This window comes from Alosa pseudoharengus, unplaced genomic scaffold (assembly GCF_046254945.1).
Source record: "Alosa pseudoharengus isolate Yale_2024_CS ecotype anadromous, Long Island Sound unplaced genomic scaffold, YU_APseudo_1.1 YU_APseudo_1.1_scf_8, whole genome shotgun sequence".
Taxonomy (NCBI): domain Eukaryota; kingdom Metazoa; phylum Chordata; class Actinopteri; order Clupeiformes; family Clupeidae; genus Alosa; species Alosa pseudoharengus.
In genome coordinates, this window is record NW_027468870.1 from 13,489,537 (window position 1) to 13,512,905 (window position 23,369).

A 23,369-nucleotide genomic window follows, 5' to 3' on the forward strand; every position below is an offset into this window, starting at 1 on the left:
CGGTGTATGTGAGATTGTCACAGATGCTATACATGTGACTTGTTAGGGTCTGGCCAGTTGGCCAGAGAAATGCCACACTTCACCAAACATAACGCTGGTTTGCACTGCCAGGGGACCTGTAAAGCTATCTCACAAGGTCTCTGACCATGTGTGGAGTAAAACGTTTCAGTAGGAGATCAACACACTAGACTAGGAGACCTCCTAGTGGTTTACACATGCTGTTGCATATTCATATTACATGGTCGTGTTATCAGGCAGTGTTGTTCACTCTGTTGTGTCTTCAATGAAGTGATTTGCTAAACTAAGTGTCAAAGCAAATTTTTTGGCGTTGTGGTCAGTGTTGATGGTGGATGGTGTTTTTTTTTGGAGCTTCTTCATTCCTTAATTCGTTTTTCAGTGCATGGCAGCCGGGAGGCCACGGGTACAGTTGAAAGTGCTGAAACCTGGCAGAGTGACCCGTCCGTGGGTGTAGATGTCCCTGTCAAGCCCCTGGTTCATCCTCTTGACCAGGTTCTTCTCGTAGAGCAAGGGGTGGTAGGCCCCAAGCGTGCACGCCGCGTCGACGAAACGCTGGTAGTAGTGACACAGCTCGGTCTTACGGCGAGACGGCAGGAACTCATACACGTGCACCACCTCACACAACGACATCATCAGAACTGTGCCTGGGAGAGAAGAAGAGAAAAAAAAAGGTTATGATATTTTTTAAATTATTTTTTTAATTCATGTGACATCATAATATCAATTTAAAAACGGGGTGATATGAGACAGCGACACTCGAAGTGCGTACTGAGAGAAAGTGGAATAGAACATTATGTCCAATATTCCAATATATGGTTTAATGTTCTGCATTATGTCCAATATTCCAATATGTGGTTTAATGTTCTGCATTTTCCATTAGTGGGTCACTTTGATACTAAAAGTATGATTCTATGTAATGACTGTATGATATCTGTACTGTCCCTGTGTATATCTCTGTGTGACTGTGTTTAGAGATAAGCAGGAATATTATGACTTTGCAGTGTTTTACTGTTCTGCATGGATGCGTCAGTAGATATCTGCTCCGGATTGCCAGGCTGCCACTAATCAGGGTCTGATTCAGTGTAGTCCACGTGAGATGGGATGGCCAACGCCATCTCCCGTCAGCCTGGAAGGATACTTAAACTCTAACTATTTCCTTGTCTAGTTAGAGCAGCTGATGGATCTTTAGGTGAAGTCATGCTGTCTCTCCCTTGATGCGCATCATTGTAAATAAACTCTGTTCCTGATTTTTCATACTATTGGTCTGACTGGGTCTCTATTAAATCTATGTCATCATACCACATTATCTTCATTGACATGGAAAAGGTTTTTACAACTGTTTTACAGCTATGCAAACCAGTGTCAAGATGATAATGTGGTATGATGACATACATACTAGACCATATTGTTTACAATTATTTTGGATACAGCAATGCAATAAAATAAAATACAACTTTCCATTTGTTTCAGACGTTCAGAATATGTTCAGAATAAAGTTTTAACCAAGATCTTTAAAACATTCCTTTAGGCCTGCTTTAAACAATGTGGAAAAAGGTTAAGATAACTTAGCTTTGCTGTATGATAAACAATTTGTGATATGAGGCACACACACAAACAAAGTATCCATGAAGATTATGATCATTTGAATTTATATTTCATTGCTAATTACTAGTTTGGTGACAGACCATAGCAGTATTGCAATTGAAATATTTTTAATAATGTTAGCTGAAACTTAAGAAGCGCTACTGGGGCCTTGGGCCCAGATATGTATATCTCTGTGTTTTGTTTCAGGTGCAATCAGTGGTTAAAAAGGGGGAGCCTTACAGACTCTACTCCCCCCCCCCCCCCCCCCCCCTTTGTCTATTGTTTCTTTTCCCCTTGAACTGTTTGGTTATTCTTGTTATCACTGGTACTCTGTGGTCTGTAAACTTTTTCTTCACACTCTGTGAGAAATCAAGACAATCAGGGCCACTTTTATACATGTAACCATGTTTCATTTGATTCATTTCCTTTATTGGGTTCTATTTGAGAATTGTTGAGCGACATTTCTTATGTGTTTTGGTTTTATATTCAGCTTTGCCTAAGTATTCCTAAGTATTATACACATGGTAAAGAGACACAATTACTGCATTACTCTCAGTTAATTAATAGGCTCATCCTGATTCAATCAGAATGTGTGCTATTGTTTGGTGTCAAAGGCTTCAAGTCTTTTAAAGGGGGACTTGAGAGTATTGGATTCAGAACTTATTATTATTTTTCATGACTTATGAAGAAATCAGTTAAATCATATATCTAATCACGTACCTGCTTATTTGGATCTGACTAACTTTAATGAAACAAGTGTATAATCATTTATATTTTATATAGTGACATTATTTGATTAAATGTTCCAGCCATAAAGGCTGAAAAAGGGGGACTGAGAGAAAGTGGAATAGAACATTATGTCCAATATTCCAATATATGGTTTAATGTTCTGCATTATGTCCAATATTCCAATATGTGGTTTAATGTTCTGCATTTCTCATTAGTGGGTCACTTTGATACTAAAAGTATGATTCTATGTAATGACTGTATGATATCTGTACTGTCCCTGTGTATATCTCTGTGTGACTGTGTTTAGAGATAAGCAGGAATATTATGACTTTGCAGTGTTTCACTGTTCTGCATGGATGCGTCATTAGATATCTGCTCCGGATTGCCAGGCTGCCACTAATCAGGGTCTGATTCAGTGTAGTCCACGTGAGATGGGATGACCAACGCCATCTCCCGTCAGCCTGGAAGGATACTTAAACTCTAACTATTTCCTTGTCTAGTTAGAGCAGCTGATGGATCTTTAGGTGAAGTCATGCTGTCTCTCCCTTGATGCACATCATTGTAAATAAACTCTGTTCCTGATTTTTCATACTATTGGTCTGACTGGGTCTCTATTAAATCTATGGTATCAAAATTACCATCAGTTCCTAATATCACGTTTAAATGCACACCTAACAGACGGCATAATATTCAATAGGTAATCCAATTTCTGTATAATATAATAATATAGCCTGTAATAATAATATGTAATATGTTATTTTTTTCATGTGGTCCAGTATCGCTGGAAAGTAGCAATGTTGAGCTCCTGCACACATAGAGACCAGCCACGATCTCAACTCTGCAGCCAGGGGCTTCTGCGAAGGTAGAACACAGTCGAAAGTGGCACACAGTCTATGAACATGGGGGCGACATATTCCTATTTCGCCCAGGGTGCAGAATAGCCTTCCACCGGCCCTGTGAACACCGGTGTGATAATGAAAATGATATTATGTAGTGTAGAGCAGTAGGTGGTGGGTACCTAATAGGCCAGAGGAGGGGGGGTTCTTCTGGATGGGTTCTGCCATGTTCTCCTGGATCCGATTCCACAGCTGCCACTCCACCCGTGGGTGCAGGATGTAGAAAGGCTGCTGAGGGTGCAGGCGACGGTACCGCTGATATTGCAGGAAGATGGGATAATCTGTCTTGTTGTACCACTGCAGAGGCAGACATAACAAGTTTGCAGAAGTTATTATTTTATTTTTATCTACATTTACAACATATGAAGAATTTGGTTCAAAAACGCTCTATCCTCCATTTTAATGAATTTTCATAAATATTTGTTTGATTAGTTTTCCAGGTATAATCAGTGGAACTGCAAGTAGGTTATAGTTATTTCATTTATCAAAACAACACAACTACAATTTCACTGATACTACTACCTGAAAACACACAAATAAATAACCTGACTTATTAATTTCATCAATGGAGATATTGTGTTTAGGATTGGAATTTATAAGAAACACAAACACTGTGTACGGTGTGAGAACAAGCCCAAGAGAGGGGGCTGCCTGCTCACTTCGCTCAGGTCTGAGGAGTAGGGGGCCGGGTCCCAGCCCACTAAGATGCCAGTGCTGTACAGGGAACTGGACAGAAACCGATGGTCTTCCGACGCCATCACCTACACATCGCCAGCCAAAACCAAAACACACAGCAGAGATAACTCTCTTCATGACCAATTACACACATATGCTCTCGCAATGTTTCCATATCTCAAAATGCCTGGCAGTTAACAAAACACTTATCAAAACTGAAAAAGCTATTTATTTGGATTTCCTTATTCTCTATAAGTAGCTGGTGCAACAATAGGTGATTCCTCCACTATGCAATTCATGTGTGCATTCTGCCTACACTTTTGCACAGACAATGTAATACAGTGTGTCTGCATAAAAATGGTTAGCCTTGTTAGAGAGGCACCAGATGATCTGGGGCTCTAAGGCAATATTCCTGCTTTTCTCATTGACCTCATACGAGCCTTTGACCTGTTTCTCTCCTATGTAAGGGATTTGCTTCCAAAATTAACAGACGGTATTAAGCCAGAATCATCCAGGCAATTACTGCACATTCTTGTCTTATCACTGTGTGTATGACATGGCAGTAACAAATGGCAGCTGTTCAGAAGGAGAAGAGATGTTACTAACCTGGGAGTTAATGAGGCGAATTGTTGTTTTGGAGCCCACATCTTTCTCAAAGCCAGTTGTGGGGGCAGCATTGAACCGCACTACAGCATCATGGGCATCTGTTTAAAAAATAATAATAAATAAATAAATAAATAAACAAACAAACATATTAAATAAATGATAAATATATATATTTGAGTGGTAGTGAGTGGTAAAATCTTACACATTGCTGATATTAAGTGTGGCATCAAAAAGTAGCAGCTGAAGAGACTAGGCCTATTTGTGTAACATTTGTAACCATACCTAGTCAGTAATTAGTAAGTATTTTTGACAATATTGTTGACTCAGAATTATCATCAAATTCTTGAATAGTCAATCCTTCTATCAGCCTGTGGGGAACCACACCTGAACTCAGCTAGTAATTCAGAGGGCTCCTCTTTTTTTGTTTTTTCAGAACAGGTTGCAATGATTTGTATGTGTAATGACATCCATATAGAGCACAGACAGTGCAGTCAAGGCTATAGGGGGGGAAAAAGGCAATTTTACAACTCTTAAGTGGGGGAGAGTATTGGAGCACATCCTTCAAACGCTCACACATCGTTTCAGGTAACATCAAGAACCCTTCACAAGCAGACACTTCTGCTGTGGTAGCTCCTATATGTGTATCACGGGAATGAGTGTGTGGGTGAGCAAGGTCATAGGACAAGGAAAGACAACAGATGAAACACTCAAACATACACAAAACATGATAGTCCTGCACAGCATTAAGGGTAAGGCTTGGACCTCTTAACCAAGAATGAGGTAAGCCACCTCTAGTTGTTTCCAAAAATATCCCAAACAGGGTGCAGTGTGTTATACTGTAGGTAACAGAGCACAACTTGTACATGCAGTGTACACTTGCACACCGATATTGACTTGCATACAGATTGTTTGTGGTTTTTGGGACTGGCACCTCTTGCTCTACTGATTAGCGGCGGGTGGGATAATGGTATTTATCCAAGGGTAATAGTTGATAACGGAGTGCCAGATTGTTGGAGAACCCCATGACAATGGAAATACTTTGAGAATAGTGTTGTGGGCCTTTGGGAGGAGAACTGATTAGCCAGCTATGGTTGGCACCAGGGGAGATGGCACCTTTTAACTCTTGGCAAATCTTCACCAATGTCCCAGGAATAAAACCTCAATTCTCTGTTTCACCTTGAATACAGAAGTCAGTGGAGGCACATTTTTAACAAGGACAAGGTTTTGTGAAATACAAAGAAAAATCAACAAATATAACAGTTAAGCCATTACTTACAGGTCTGGCTTCTAGCAATGGTTAACACACTAGCCTACTTATTTGCAACCTTTCCTAAGGTGAGCCTAGTAGTGAGCCTTTTCTAAGGTGAGCTCAGTAGTGAGCCTTTTCTAAGGTGAGCCTAGTAGTGAGCCTTTTCTAAGGTGAGCTCAGTAGTGAGCCTTTTCTAAGGTGAGCTCAGTAGTGAGCCTTTTCTAAGGTGAGCCTAGTTTCTTTTTTGTAAATGGGGAGCTGGTTCCTCTGGTGGTGCTATTTTGTGCACCATCAAACAGATACTGTAATAAATGGAGAATGGAGCACCTGTGTTTATTTTGCACTTTATACTGCAGTACTATCAAATCACTAAGAAATGTAAAAATAAACCGCCCTAAGGCTGCAAATACATGTGGGCAGCCGTGGCCCACTGGTTAGCACTTTGGACTTGCAACCGGAGGGGTTGCCGGTTCAAGCCCAGACCAGTGGGCCGCGGCTGAAGTGCCCTTGAGCAAGGCACCTAACCCCTCACTGCTCCCCGAGCGCCGCCGTTGAAGCAGGCAGCTCACTGCGCCGGGATTAGTGTGTGCTTCACATCACTGTGTGTTCACTGTGTGCTGTTTGTGTTTCACTAATTCACCGATTGGGTTAAATGCAGACCAAATTTCCCTCACGGGATCAAAAAAGTATATATACTATACATACATGGATCAGCTCCTACCTATCTCATACCTATCTCTTTGCCTAATCCAGAATTCTTCATGGATCCTGCCGACGACACCACAGCGCAGGTCTTGAATGGCCCGATGTCCATGTTCAGGGGCCGGGGAGGCAGCTGGGTGGCCCAGGGGAAGTGGGCAAAGGGCTCCATCTCTTGGGTCAGGGTGTTGATGGAGACACTGTCCTTCATCTGGCAGAGCAGCTCGGGGCCGGAGCGCTTGGGGTGGCGAGCCCCAGCTCCCACGTCAGCGAACTGCACCCCATACTTGTTCATCGCCTGGGTTTGGTGATGGAGACACTGGTTAACTCTTTATGTTCATTAAATAGAAATGAATAAAAAACAAAATAATAATAAAAATTGTACAGTGCAAAAAGTTTAAAGTGAGGTAGTGATTGGACGGTAAGCATGTTATCAAACTTTTATCAGTGCCAACAGGGCTGCTGGAGATTTTTTTAGCTAACTAGCTAGGTTTTTCAGGTAGCTAGCTAGTTTTACTCCATCTCCATCTAACATCATTATGATATAACACAACGAGTGTGAAATGTATTAATTATATGCAAATCAAATAATACAACTCTACTGTGAAGCCCTCCTCACCTGATAGTTCTGCACCACCTTCCTCAGCCTCTTCCCCAGCATGGTGCTCGACATCTCATCATCCCACACTTCTCCCAGGGTGCCGTTCGGCCCAAAGAACTCAGTGTCCGACCCGGCGCCGCTCAACTCACCCTTGCGCCGCCCTCCGAAGAAGGTCTCAATGGCGCGGGTGAAAGGCCGTGGCAGCCAGGAGAAGAAGCCACCGTGGGGCTTGCGATCCTTGGGCCTCGGGCGAACGTCCCGGTGGTGGTCCGTCTCCAAGGAGTGGTTGACGGAGGAGAGTACGGGAATGGGTCGGCGCGGGTCACCAGGGACAACCCCGGGGAGCTTTTGCGGGTCAACGTAGATGGGCTTTGACCCGCCACTTCGCAACACCTTCAAATAATTCATAACGTTTATATGCATATAAATATGCAAAAGTATCAATATGTATGCATTGCACAGTTTGTATATCTGGATAAAACTGTACCATCAATATGTACAATATTTCATTGGCTCTGTACCTGTACTCTGCTAAATGACAATAAAGTTGAATCTAATCTAAACTAATATAATATATAAATATCAATATGAATATCAGTATGAATATGTATATATGTAATGTGCTTGTAATATGGTAGCTACACTTGATCACCATACTGAAAGACCTGGGACTTTCCTTTACAATACCTTGACAAGAGAGTGTGCTCTTGGCTGAGCGCGGGTCCTGGCCCGTTCCCCAAAGATGGCATCCGTAACGGGCACACTGTTTTCAGCACAGAGCGTGTAAAGCACGGCCATGCTCATGCAGAAGAGTGCCATGCACAGCGCCCCTCTGCGGGCACGGCGCCGCAGCCGCCATAACTGGCTCACGCGGTCCATCCCCGCTCCAGTGATCTGTGAAAGGTGAAAAGGGGGAGATAAGAAAGAGGAAAGAGGGGTGTGGGACGGGATGGGCAAGAATACATCAAAATGTATTTTTTAAATAAAATATCAAATACCTTAATTTTAAGTGTATCAAAATAAACTACTATATACAGTAATCACGCCATGTATCAAAGTAAAACACTGTATTTAAGGAGCATGAAATCACTTTGCAAACTATCCATATCTGCCTATTTACTGGTAATCTATTCCTTAATCAGTACACTGACTCTGTTGGTTAAGTGGACAGTGTTTGAGAGCAACAGGTTTTCTTTGCCTAGATTAACTATGCTAACCTGCCTGTTACATCTCATAGCCTAAATACTGTATCAGATGTGCAACCAAAAAGTCAAGTCTTGTCAAGCGGTACAAAGAAGAGACAAGTCTGACATTGTCAATGCATGTCCAAATTGCTTGATATTGCACTGTATAACGCTGTTGATCACGAAGGAACATGACCCTTTTAGTTGGTTTTTAACTAACTGGCGATTGGATTGAGGTTGGTGTGAGAGGGAGAGAGAGAGATGTCATCATACCACCAAAAGTAGGCTATTGGTTTTGCCAAAAATATTTGGCAGTATTTTTTGATACAAAATCCAAAGCCATTTTCTTCTACAAATTACAAAATACTATTTTGTATTTGAGATATATATGTATCATAAATACAGCCCATCCCTGCATATGAGGAAGTTATTATGAAAAAGTAGATACATGGAAAAATAAGAGAAAATCATCAAAATATGTTTCTGAGAACGAGGAATAAATACGAACCAAGACGAGAGAGACAGACAGAAGCATGTGCACACAGGAATCAACATTTCCCCTGGCAGAGCTCAGGATTAGGGGCGGATTGACAGGCTTAATTCACACACAGCTGCTAAAACAGCAAAGTGAAGTGAGATGGAGAGGGGAGGAGAATGCAAATATTGAGAGACAAGAGATTTGACAGATATCTGGGGCGGAATCCTATCCATCTTTAAGGGGGCACCATAGAGTAATTTTGCGGTTTGCATCGTGACCACAGATGACTGACAACATAGCCTACAGGAGAGTGCTCATCCTCTACTGAGCCAAGACAGGACCTAGGAGAGTACCGTGCTAAGCCTGGGAGAGCTTGCACATGTTAATGAAGTCAGGGAATTAAAGATTCAGAGTTTTTTTTCCTGCCCTAAGCAGGCCAGGGATGATTTTCTTTGAACTTTGACAAATGTACTGCGTTCAGGATTTAGACTTCCATTACTGGCATAGATCTGCACAGGAGGGACGTAAACCCCAGCACTTATTAGGACTCGTCGTATGGAACTCCACTGTTCTGTATAAAGCAAATCTTTCAGCCGACGTCATTTGTGGTTTTTAGTAAACTAAGTGACACAGCATTAGTTATTGCTTGTGACATTACGAGGCATCTGTAAGTGGAAGTGCCTCAGCTGTCTAAAACAGCAATCATTTAGGCATGCACTCTGCTATCTAATGAAGGGGGAAACAGTTTTCTGAATGATTTCTGGGAAATCTTCCAAATGATGTCTGTTTTGTCTTTCTTCCACAAGTTGACCCTTAATTTGTATCCCAATGTGAGGATGCCGGATAAGATCACAAAGCCAAAGATCTTGTTATATATCATTAAAATGACATGGAATGACAGGATAACTACAGATGCATGCATGCACTAAACTGTTTAGCCACTGCAATCATGACTCACTTTTCAATAGTGGGGAGTTTGATGAAAAATCAGCAACTGTGTTTTTGTGTTTTTAATCACTGCTGCTAGTAGGAGATGTTTTACAGAATGCCTTTGGGATGTCTTTAATAGTGACAGGAGAGGGAGAGCACATAATGTTACACACATAATAATTTCCCACAAATCATGCAATTAGTTCAGTGAGATCGAATGGCATTTATTTTCTTGCAGGTGAGCATCTAGATGCTACTGTTTTGAATGAAGGAGTTGGTGAAAGCTAGAGTGGTTTGGCTAGTTCGTTCCCTGTTCAGCTATCTTAAAAGCCTACTCTAAACCCAAAAGGAATTGTTTATCCTACCTGCTAACAATGTCAGAATCAGATGACTCAGAGAATCACAGAAGAGAAACTCGTGTTCACCTTCACCACTAGCAAGCTCCACTATGTCTCTCTCTTTCTCTGTCTTTCTCTCTCTCTCTGTTCCCACAAGACAGCTGCAGCTCATTCAAAACACAGCTGCAAGAGTCCTCACACGACACTAAAGGCTGAACACATCACCCCAAATACTCAATGCTGGCAATGTCTCTACGGCAGGTTCAGAGCCATTGCAGAGACAACATCTAGTCTAGGCAATCTGAGAAAAAAAATAAAAATAAAAAATCACCCAACCCAAAACTAATTGCAACAGAAATTATTGTTGTTGTATTCAGTTCATGAAACCTTCCCATGTCACATACCAAAAGTCTATGAAAATCCAAGTGATCAACATTGTCAAAATGGGAATTATTTGTGCATAGGTCAATGGCCGGTATTGGCAGTTTTACTGAAACAATGTACACTGAAAACTTAATTTAGTGTCTCTCCCTTTCAAACGTTTTGACAGAAGTAGATTTCATGTTTGTGGGTTGATGAGTGTGGACTAACTGCTCAATTGCGTCTGAGAAACTGCTAACCACGTTAGCTAAAATGACATCTTGACATGACGAGTAGCCTAGGAATTGTAGGTATCTAAGTAGGGTAGGCTAAACAAATTCAGGAGTTCAGGGGTTTCTCCCCCAGGGATTTTTTTTTTTAATTTTGGCAGCTAATTGGACGTTTTTCACGCAATTTTTACAGACACTTTAAGCTGAAGACAGGCAAGCTGCCCGTCTGGCTCATCCAAACCACACACTGCATGCGTGAAACAAACACCATCATGGAACTTGGACATCACAATAAATGAGGATACCCATAAATAAATCTGATACGAAGTTTAATTGACAGAAATTAATTTTGTGTGTGTATCATCTAGAAACAGAGAAACAGAGTCTTTCTTAGCAGCCCATCGGTGGTTCTCAAAGCTGCTGTAACCTACTGGTTGAGCTTTGGGGTTAGTGGCGCGCCTGCAGGTGTACGGCCGGTGTACGGAAAATGGCTTCATATTTTGTATCAAAATACTTTATACTGTGGGTGTGTATTTTTGTAGTTTAAAAATATTGGCAAATATATTTGGTAAAACCAATACTTTTGGTGATGTGAAACCGCTATGTGGTTCCCTGCAACATTGCTCAAAAAGTTGCCTTATGGATCATCCATATCTATGCCCATTGGCATCAATATAACCCCATAAAAAAATAAAATAAATTAAAAGCTATCGGTCACGGTACACAGAAGGAGGACTAGGGGATAGTGAACACGGTGATGGAGATTTATTGAATTGTAAACAGAAAAGCACTTGTAGGTCCAGAATTCAAAGCAAACCAAACACACAGGAGATCAGACTAAGGCAACTAAAGAGAGAGGGCAACGTCCAACAAAGTCCATAATTCCATAACTTAACTGAATCCATAGAATGCTGAAGAGCAGGCGAGGGAGCGAGTCTTTGGCTGGGTCCTTAACCCATTCGTGCTGGATGCTGCATGACGCAACATTGACCCTCCCGCTGGATGCTGCGTAGCGCAACATTGACCCTCCCGCTGGATGCTGCGTAGCACAGCATGCTTTTTATTTCATGTTTCTAGGTGCTACAGAGGCTTAGATATTACATTTTGGTAGACGTTGACAATTTTTAGTATGTTTTCAGAAAACCCTCAGGAAATAAGGTTATTTAGTCTAGAATGCCATAGGATTCTATAGGCGTTTTTAGCAGGCATTTCAGGAGTAAATGGGTTAATGCTGCTTTGACGAGGCCAGACAAAGTGTGTGTGTGGAGGGAGGCCTGATATAGTGCAGCTGATCAGCTGATTGATCAGCTGCAGGTGTAAGGCTTCAGTAGGCAGGGGAGAGAGAATTGACCTCTGAAGTTCGCCTACAAAAAAGAACCAAAACGGCCATCTTTGCCCATATAAGGAGATCCGTTTCTTAATTGACGCTAACTACCTATGGCAAGTTGCATTGAAAGTTAGCTCTGGGGTAGCAAAAATCTAAGTGTGCCGCCTTCACGTACTGGAGATCACAATAACCACTCGAAGGCAGAGGACAAAAGTGTGTTCAGGAAAACGTCTGCATTTCAGACTTTTTCATCCCCGCGAGAGTTTAGCAGGTGCGATAATTCAAAATCCCCATGTTATTTTCCCATAGGAAAAATCGCCAGATACCGGATGTCAAAGATGGCAGCTTTTTTGTATGCGAACTTCAGAGGTCTATGAGTGACAGGAGTGTGAGTCTGATGAGTGGGCGTGGCTGGGGAAGTGGCTGGTGCAGAGTGAGGTGCTGCTGAAGAACCTGGCAAAGCTGTGACACTATCATGATCCTACCTGATCAACAGCTTTACACAGTGCAACATCATTCTGGGCATGCATTGACAGAGACTTCATTGATGTCAGAGACTTCATTCTCTGTGTTATATGTCAGTGTACCACAAGTTTGAAGCAATTATTTTAAGATAATAGAACTGTCACTGTGCACTTGCCAATGTTGTACCAGTGTTATTAGCTCTATTGCCACCCTACATCACTGCAGACTCACCAAACTCACTGTACTGTTGACTCACCTAAGTGGACGTGAATGACAACCTGCCATTTGCTTCATTACAATATGTGGATGTTACAGGCTCAATCTGCTAATAATTATTTATTATTTAAGTCACTTCACACTCACCAGCTCTGCTTGTGCTGACTTATTCACTGTAGGATACCACTCTGCTATTGGTTATAATGTAAGAAAGTGTGCGATAGACTCACTCCGCTAATGACTTATTCTACTAGAGGTGAATGCGTATACACTTTGCTAAAGGTTCTCGGTGAACTATGTGGTCACAGTCACAACGAGGGCTATGGTATATGTGAAGTGCCAAGTGAACATGACTGAAAGATATCAGTATGGTCATGTATATAACCTCAGTTCTATACGGACATTAACTAACACATTGTAGGCCTGTTACTCTGCACAACAAGGCCGTAGCCATATACTCAACAATAGGTATTACATAGCCCTGTTCTTTTAATTTTTTTGTGTTATTCTATCTAATGGCATTGATTGGGATGAATAAATTACAACCATAACTATGATGATATGAACACATACCTATTACCTTATTATAGGAAAATAAGCCCAAATTTTGGGGCTGAAGAATGTTATTGAAAACCGTCTCCATAATTCCAAATGGAGACACTGAGTTGACCGAGTTGATTTAATGTAGCTAGAACAGGTCAAACTTGAGGCTGGCTTGCCAGAGAATAGTTCATTATTCTGGATGTTACAGCAGAGTTCTGGTAGTTCTGCTCCAAGCACAGACATTTTGCAAAGTGAGGCCAAGACAATGAACTCAGATCTAGAACACTCATGGCTAGATATATAGAGACAGAATATACATTCCTATCTGGGGTCAGATTGGAGGGGGGCAGGTAGTGATGTGGCCTTCCGGGGTAGATTTAATTAAGCTGTCTCTTCTGGGGTGAGCAATTAGTTAGGTACACCACTTGATGTTCTGTCTGTTTACAATAAACATCCTGTTCTTAGCCATTTCTGTGGCTGAAACAAAAAGACAGTAACAATAAAACCACCAATAATCAACAGGGCCAAGGTGACTTGGTTTCACTAACAATGTTTGTACCATCTTAATGGAATTATGACCTTGTTTTGAACATTTAGCAAAATATTATTCATCTCCACAATTACAGTTCCAGCGTAAAATGACTATATAGACCTTAATTCTATAGACTCAAAGACTCTGCCTTACATGAAAACATTTACTGACATGGACATCACCAATATCAGTGAATCCGCCTATAAGATTTTGTGTTGTTTTTTCTCCGAAACACCCAAGGCCACCTATAAATATATTAAGTTTAGTCTTCATCTTCTGCTGCTATTAACTGTGGTGTCCCTCAAGGATCAATCGTAGGTCCTCTTTTATTCTCTCTCTACATGTTGCCTCTCGGTTCTTTTCCAAAAGCATAATATTCAATATCACTGCTATGTAGATGACACATGGTTGTACTTATCACTCACATCTGATGGCACCGGCTCACTAAAGAAACTGTTTAGCTGCCTTGATGAAATTAAATCCTGGATGGCCAGTAATTTTCTTCAACTAAATGATAGTAAAACCGAAGTAATTGTATTTGGCTCCCACTGCTCTGTCACCAGCCTAAGTAATGCACTTGTTCCCCTGTCTGCCAACCTGCACAGTGTGGTCAGAAATCTAGGTGTTTTATTGGACAGCTCACTTAACAAACAAACCAGCAGTGTGGTTAAAAGCTGTTTTTATCAGCTCAGAACCATAGATAACTTAAAGTACTTTTTTTATCTCACAATGACCTTGAAATTCTTATCCATGCTTTTATCACATCAAGGCTACAACTATTGTAACTCCTTATATACTGGCAAGACCGGATCTAACATTGCCAGATTGCAAATGGTACAAATACAGCTGCTAGACTCTTAACAGACACTAAGAAGAGAGAGCACGTCACCTGGCTAAATTGCACTGGCTACCTGTAAAGCACAGAATAGATTTTAAAATTTTACTCTTTGTTTTTAAAGCCTTAAATGGACTCCTTCTTATATCTCAGACATGCTATCCCCTTGTTCTGCACCTAGATCACTCAGGTCTTCTTTTAAACAGCTTCACACAGTTCCTCATTCAAGACTTAAAACAAGAAGCGATCGGACCTTCTCTGTTGTTGCCCCAAGGCTCTGAAACTCCCTCCCACCACACATCAAGTCCTGCCCCACAATTGCTAGTTTTAAATCCAATTTAAAGACCTACCTCTTCTCTCTCGCTTTTACTTCCTCCTGAGACTTCCTCTCTCTCATGCACTTTCCTTGCTCTTTTATATCATTTTATTATCATTATTACTTTTATGTTTTTCATTTGCATGTTTTACTGTTTTTATTCTGTTCTATTGTTAAATGCTGCTTATTTATTTACCGCACTTCATCTCTTTTTTTGTTTAAATTCATCTTTTATGCCTTGTTACTTCAACTTATTTTATTTTTATTCTTTTAAAGAAGTATTTTTTCTTATCCTATTATATTTCTGGGCTCCTCTTCTACCTATTTGTGTACAATTAATTACCTCTCTGCCTTACCTGTGAAGCACTTTGGGTCAACACCTGTTAAATGTGGTATACAAATAAAGTGACAGGGCTATCCATTGGTACCAAGTATATCGATCCTTCTGGGTTATAAAAACAGACGAAGTGACTGAAAAATAATAACGTCATGTAGAACAACCAACGCTTGGCACATTGCCAGATTCAAGACAGTCTGCCCTACACACACATTGAAAGGCATGTTGAGCTGCCAGCTTGCAGTGGTGAGATACATGTCAAAATATAAGAATTTTTGGTTACACTTTACTTGAAGGTATACATTAGAGTGACATGACAGTCATGAACGTGCCATAAACATTATAAACAAGTCATAAACGGTTATGACTCAATGCTTCTGTGACTCGCTTCTGTCAAGTGTCATTCGTTTTTTGTCATGACAAGTTAGGGTTAGGGTTAGTGTCATTCTGTTTTTGTCATGACAAGTTATGACAGTGTCATGTCACTCTTATGTAGATACCTTCAAGTAAAGTGTTACCATAGCTTTTTGTTTTTTTTTATTATTTAAATCAATGCAAAGTATTAATACATGAAATCGTGGCAGATCTGGGTTATTCAGACTCTGCTGAAAAAACAATATACTGTATAGCACGTGTGTATGGCACTTACAATGACCAGGATAAATCTAACTAAAGGTAGTGAAAATGCCCTTAAACAGTCTAGGGTTCTAAGGGTTTAAGCACATGACGAAGTGAAGCACATGGCAAAATATTTGAGTGTAAGATAGGAGTAAGCTTTGCGTCATGATAAGAATACACTTTGCGCTGTATTTTAGATCGAGCCCCATATCATCTTATCACTTGTGCACATCATTGAAGCAGTTTCGTGAACAGATAGCAATGCTTTTGTACATTAATGCAACTGATTTTGTACAAATGTCTGCTGTCTTTTTTTTTTTTTTCATTTTCAATGTCTAATGTCATGGTCAAAATGCATATGCCTATAATGGTTCCCTGCTGAATAGTCCTACCCCATAAAACAAATTGGCCTTATTTCATCGCTTATGTCATTACTGTACATTCAAGTGCGTTAAACTAGTTGTCATAACTAGTTGTCATAGTTTGGTCAATTTTCATATGCACAATGCTGTAAAAGTCTTTGTTTTCTTTATATTGTCACAATGTCTGTCGACACAATAATGTGTTAGTTAGTTTTGAAATTGAAAATAGGGCTGCATTGTGCATTGTTCATTAGAAAATACTTCCAAGAGTAAACTGTCCTATTGACAACAAGACAAAAGAGTTCGACTATCTTGACATAAACAATGGCGTCATGACTTTTTGTAAAGAATGGCGTCATGCCTTTTTGATTGCACTGACCATTTTGTTGATATAAATATTTGCTTTTGAGGCATAAAGTAAGCATAAGCATTTTGAGCAAGATACACACTTTTGCAGGTTATTTTGACATGACACAAGTCTAATAATTCTTGTCCATCTAGCAGCCAATCAGTAGGATCCTCTGTAAATGTGTCTGACACTAACCAAGAGAGGCTTCTGTACTTCTGCATTATTAAATGAGAATGGCCATAAAATACATCTATATTACTATCAGAACAACCACAAGCCACATTTTACCACTGGTCCTTTCCCCATCAGGGCTACATGCAATCACCTTTATGGGAACTGCTACAAATGACAGCCAACCATATCAATGTGCTTCTTACTCTCTAGTGTCACATATGTTTCACTCATTGGATTTGCCGCTGGATGAAATTGAATTTTTCATTTGAATTTTTCTATAAATTGATTCGGCCTGACGCACGTATGCATGCTTACTGTGCTAATACCGGAGCCTTTGCCCTGGGATGGCTGGCTTACTCTCCGTCCTGGGATTAATCCATTCATGCACTCTCTACTGTAGCTGACATTCTCTGCTTGAATGGCCTAATTAGTGTAGCCACTGTGATGGGGGGATAATGGACACAGCCCCGGGCTGCTGTGGGCCACTGGTGCATCACCGCACTGAGTCAGTTTGGCTCGGCACGGCTCTCCTATCCGGGCCATATACTGTAGTTCCATGTTACATGTAAAACTACAGTATGTTCTCTAGTTAAAGAACATAGCTTTACTTAGATCAAATGACTCATGGATCAAATAACCATAATGAGTATAAGGCTATAAATCACTGCAACGGACATTTGAGCACACATACAATAGCAGGAATATCTATAGTGCAGATGTGCACACAGGCCCACAAATGACTAAACTATTGCAAAATGAAACATTTTTATCATGATAAAATAAGCATAATGTCTGAATTTTGTCTGATAAAAGCAGCAAATGGTCTCATAGAAACGTTCAAACAAAACATTGCTGCTTCAAATTCAAAGCTCTTCTGCTTATTTGAAAAGTCCCCCAGGGATAACCCATAAGGCTCTGCAAAGCTCTGCCGCTGTGGAGAGATTAAACAGGACAACAGATGTGACTGAGACCAAGAGACCACATGTCACTGTAAGGGTTCTCAGCTCAGGTAAGGCACAGAGCCATGGAGACAGATATTTTGATGGGAGATACCCAACAGGTGGACAGCCATTCAAAACAAACAAAAACATGAACGTGCGCACGTGTACACACACACAACCCCCCCCCCCCCACACACACACACACACACACACACACACACACACACCAGTGTTGCGCGGTCTGCCCGAAATTAAGCGGTCGCCCGCGGATGACCGCGGTCACCCGCGGTTATGAGTCATAAACAAAATATTTTAATGATATTCGGGTCATTTGCGGGCGGGTCAGTTAAAATCAATTTAATATATATTTTCTACAAATAAGCCTACTTAAAATATCATGAGAAGGCTAGCATCAATACAGTAAAGGATCAATACAGTAAAGTCAACAGTAGCAACAAGCAAGACGCGAGTTAAAATAATAAAGACACCCCTTCAGGAAAAGCGATATAGGCTATGGGAAATATTGGGAAAAGTTGTTAAAGAAGATGACAGTAGTACAAGTTATGGTCTAGGCCTACTTCTTGTGAAGCCATTTAAAAGTATGACAGCCAAAACGGGCAGCCTGCAGGAATAAATGTTATGGCACAGACTACACAGCCATATCTACCGGTATGTATAGGTTCGCGCATGCATAAAAGTTACCTTAGTTCGTTGTGTTTGTGACTTTAAACAGTGGACGTAGTAAAGCTTTGTGCTTCATTCAGCATTATAAACCAGTTCTTACGCTAACGTTTTGACCAGCAATGTATCTTGCCTACCTTGCCTCACCATTTCTGTTTTCGAAAGAAAGATGTATGTCCATGGCCTTTAAATCTTATCCTGTTCTAATCCTTGGTGGTTGCGTGCGTGCTTGCGCTCTTATTCTCATTCTCTCTCCTGCGCAAACATTATGTCCTGCATGCCTACCGCGTGTAGTTCTACTGCATAAAGTTTCGCAAATAAATTCGTTTGTTTTACAGAAATGGCCTACTGTAACACTGCATGCAGGCTATAACCAAAAGCACACATTTTGTAAATAAGCGGGTCGGATCGCGGGTCGGGTATAATTTTGTCCTAATTAATATTCGCGGTCCGAGTTGCTGTCGGGTTGATTAAAATATCGGGCGACCGCGGGCCGCTTGTGACCAAACCCGCGCAACACTGACACACACACAAACACACAAAATGCTTTTAGATATTGCACACTGATTCTAATCAATGCTACCAAGCATTATGGCTAATAATATGATTTTCAGATGCAGTTAAGTGTTTACAAAATGCATTTCATGTCCACCAGACATCATTACTGTTCTTGTAGCCGGACATGAGGTGGTCTTTCTGCTTTCATGTACACACTGACTGAAGCAGGAGAAATCAATAGGACTGGATCAAAACCTTTGTTTAACATCACATACTGTTGCAATGATGCTTAACATTATTAAGAACATGCAATGATACCTAAGGCATACTCTGCTTGTTCATAGGTTTGACTTATGCTAAGTTACAGGATAGGTTTCAAATTGAATTAATGAATTGCTATGTATCATAGCTGCGATGCTACTCAGTCAGACAGCAGTTTTTTTCTATCTCTGTTCATCAGTTTGAAGAAGCAGGACAGCTGGCTTAAACGTCTTTAAAAAGCCACTAATAATGAAATGATTTGACCACAAACTTGTCCAAAAATGATAGAGTTTGGGGTGGACTGCAGTCTGGAAAGGCTGATCATGGGCATTTTAACAGAACCATTCAGCGATAACTTTCATTCAAAGAGTATGTGGGAAAAACAGATGTTACAACAGATGTGCAAACATTAAAGCTTTCTTGCCAATGTATTTAGCTGACAGACATCGTATACAATTGCACAGAATTTATTCAATTGACTCACAAACATCCTAAAGCGGTAATATAGCCTAATAATAATGACTCTGATTTCTTATAGCTGTTTGTTGAGTTTCCAAATAATGTCCTTTAGGCTAAATTTAAAAGCTGTCTAAGCTGGCAAGGGTTAATTGATATGCTGTTTTAAACGTCATTATAGATTTGTGTGTCATGAAGTAAATTATCACTTACCTTATACCCCATGATCACGTTGCGTGCGCTCTTTCTACTCCATTTTAACCACGATATAGGCAATGCTGTAAGAAGTACAGTGTAATCATATGATAGACTACATGCGGGACTCAGGACAATACACAGGACAACACACCGATTTTTTATAAAGAGGATGACAGATTTTAACATAGTTTTACATAGCCTACCGTGCCCCTACCAACAGCTATATTCGGCTATTAGATATATAGATACATAGAAAGATAGATAGCAGAAAAGCACATCTTATCCTAAGGGGAAACAAATATGCGTCTCTTACCTGATGAGGTCGAGGCTTTTTTTAAATTCTGTTTATAATATCACAAGCCAGCCGCCATATTTATTTATTCTTCTCGCATCGTGATTTGCCCGACAAGCAGAGTCATTGACAATTGCAGTTGATTCATATCCGTCGCATTCGTCTTTGAGAGACGTCGGCAAATGAACAGAGACTGCGTCAAAAAGCAATGTTATCTGCATCTACAAACAGCTGGGGCTCAGCTGTAACAGATGCAACGTAGCCGTATCCTTGTTGGTGAAGACGAATTCGTGTTTTCCCCGACACATGACAAAACACAGCCTAATCGTATGTGCGCGCGAATGTATTCATTAATACTGGCTGTGCAAGAGCATTCTCCAGCTCGATTAAATTTAAGACAACGCTAGGCTTGTGTTCAATGGGGCGAAAGGGCGCCCCCTGTGCGCACTTTATAGAATACAAATAAATCCTTTGGGCCGCATAGTCTCACAAACGACGCAGGTGGTGCATTAACAGTATACAATATATAGTGCAATATATAGTGCAGTGTAGACAATAGTATAGTTAAGAAGGTGGAATGGTTTACAATAATATAAATGAACTATTGTATTAGCAGTAGCCTAGTCTTACATTATAAGAACAGAATATGGATATTCAGTATGAATAATGTATGAACAAAATGTACAGATGTGCAGTGTAGTAGCAGTAACATTATAAGAGTAGTAGTGTGTGTGTGTGTGTGTGTGTGTGTGTGTGTGTATGTGTGTGTGTACATTTCAACTTCATCTAGCAACCCTTCATTTAACACCACCATCCGCAGGCCAATTTGTATGCAGTCACTAAATGTACACATACATTCATTTATTGTATGGCCCCCCATGAGCGGAATTCCACAAAACTCAGCATGCATTCAGAGGGTGTCATAGTGATCCTACAGGTCAAATTTCGTGCAGCTCTGAACATGTCAGCCAAAGATACCTGCAATTACAAACCCTCAGTTTTGCTTTTTCATTTTTAACTATTTGGCGCTATACCATAAATGAGTGGTTATGGGATGGGTTGAGATAATAATACAGATATGCAGTGTATTAACAGGAATATATTATAAGAAAAACTGAATAAATATGGATATTCTGTATGAACCGTATAGATAGACATGTACAGTATGTACAGTTATGTGCAGTGTGCAGTGTAGTAACAGTAACATTATAGGAGTAGTAAAAATAAGTGTTAAAATGAAGAGTACAAAGAGCAGTATATACAGTATGACTATGTATAAGTGTACAGTATGTACATTTATAAATATAAATAGAGCACTATGGGTGGGAATAGTGTAGTGCTAAGGGGGCTGTTGAGGGGCAAAATGTCCACAAAATGTCCGCTGGGTGACAGCCGCAGGGAAGAAGCTTCCTTCGAACCTGCTGGTTTGGGTGCAGAGAGACCTGTAACACCTCCCAGAGGAGAGTGGGTGAACAGTCTGTGGTTGGGGTGAGAACAGTCTTTGATGATGCTGTGAACCTTGCACAAGCATCCTCAATGGAAGGGAGTGTAGAACCGGTGATGCGTTGGGCAGTTCTCACCACCCTCTGAAGTGCTTTACAGTCAGTGGCAGAGCAGTTGCCATTCCATACTGTGACACAGTTGGTGAGGATGCTCTCAATGGTGCAGTAGTAGAAGTTCATCAGGATCTGTACAATCCATTATTACTATCTAATAGCATAATTATTAACCCTCTATTGCATGATGTTGCCATATGGCAACAATTGATTTATCTTAGTGTTTCTAATTGGCAGTAACACAAAACCTATATTTTATTTATATTTGAAGAAGGGGACTTTAATTTTGGTATAAAAAACATAATTGTTAGATCACATGATGTGGATATTGTTAGTACTATACTCCTGTCCGCTTTTTTCGTGCTGTTTTCATCATTTTTCTTTGGGATTTTGGGAAAGATAAAAGCACATTGTTGGCTTTTCCACCAAAGAAGTGTCAGGATTAGCTATAATGCAGCAATGAGGGTGTAGCGGATAGCGGCTGCAGTCACCCATCATGTCTCTTTGGCTAGAGCTTTAGCACCTCAAAGGCTCAAAGTTCAGGGGCAAATGGGGTGACCCTTCTCTCCTCTCACTATAAATGGTGAAAGAAGTGGGCTGGCTTGCTGTGGAGCCATCCAAGGCATGTCCAGTGTGTGCCTGTAGTATGAATCGCACCGGAAACCCAGGTTAGGTTGACCCTTGTGTGTGGGACCCCAGATATAGAGGAGGCATGGCTTTACTGGGCAGGAGAAGTCTGTCAGGGGGATATGTGAAGGATGCCTATGTCTGTGTGTACGGCATGTATTTGCACACTTTCTGAAGGGGAGCGCTCTGACTGTGCAGTCTCACTACAGTTGAATATGTCCTCCGACTGCATTAGAACCATATGAATTTGGGAAAGGAAGTAATCTAAATGATGTCCATACAGGAAGGCTATTTATTTTCTAAGGCGACAATGGTACCATATCATCACTTTATAGCCAAAATACTAGATGTATCAGAACATAACTAATGCAATCTTAATTTATTTAATTTTCCGAAAAGATTTGTAATGAAATATGGCAACAATTTACCAACTACCCCCCTTTAATATTTTTATCTTTTTTTCAAAATTTCCATTACTTAGTAATGAAGTAAAAATACATTATTTTTAAAGTATAAGTGATAATTCATGCAATAAGTCATAAATTGTCCATATTTCACTAACTTTCACATATGTGCTTTAGTATCAAGACTAACAGAACACATATCTGACAGATCGAGTTGAGCAAAGCACCTAAAACGTTTAAAAAAGTTTAGCAAAACCCCAAACATTGCAGCAATGACTGTCCACTGCCCACATGCCCACTGCTCAACACTGTGTGTTTTACTGTGTGTGTGCACTGCTCTCTCTGTGTGTGTGTGTGTGTGTGTGTGTGTGTGTGTGTGTGTGTGTGTGTGTGTGTGTGTGTGTGTGTGTGTGTGTGAGTGTGTGTGTGTGTGTGTGTGTGTGTGTGTGTGTGTGTGTGGCTCTTTACACAATTGAGCAAAATCTGCAACTTTCCTATTATTCAATTAAAAGGTCTGCCACATTAAGTTAGGCTATGTGACATGCCACTTCTGGTCACAATAGGGAAACGACGGGCAATGGTATATATAGCTATAACAAACATTTGTCACAACATACAGTGTCACTCTGGCAAATGTAAAATGGCATAATACATGTTACCCCATACAGGCACTTGTGACATTCCACCAATGACTTTTGGTCAAGGACATGTTATCCCCAATATGCAGCTAGCTGGCTGGGCTGGCTGGCTGGCAGCTATGACAAAAATGTAAGAAAATGTAGTCACAAACTAAAATTGACAATT

General features: G+C 40.6%; 1 protein-coding gene across 1 annotated transcript; it reads right to left on the reverse strand.

Moving 5' to 3' along the window:
• Positions 1–393: 393 nt before the first annotated feature.
• Positions 394–7,948, reverse strand: st6gal1 (ST6 beta-galactosamide alpha-2,6-sialyltranferase 1). Its single transcript, XM_076274885.1, has 7 exons — positions 7,745–7,948; positions 7,076–7,450; positions 6,490–6,754; positions 4,509–4,606; positions 3,887–3,988; positions 3,350–3,524; positions 394–662 (listed from the first exon to the last, which is right to left on the reverse strand). The coding sequence occupies exons 1-7, from the start codon at positions 7,934–7,936 to the stop codon at positions 394–396; spliced, it is 1,476 nt and encodes a 491-aa protein (XP_076131000.1). The 5' UTR covers positions 7,937–7,948.
• Between the last annotated feature and the right edge of the window lie 15,421 nt (positions 7,949–23,369).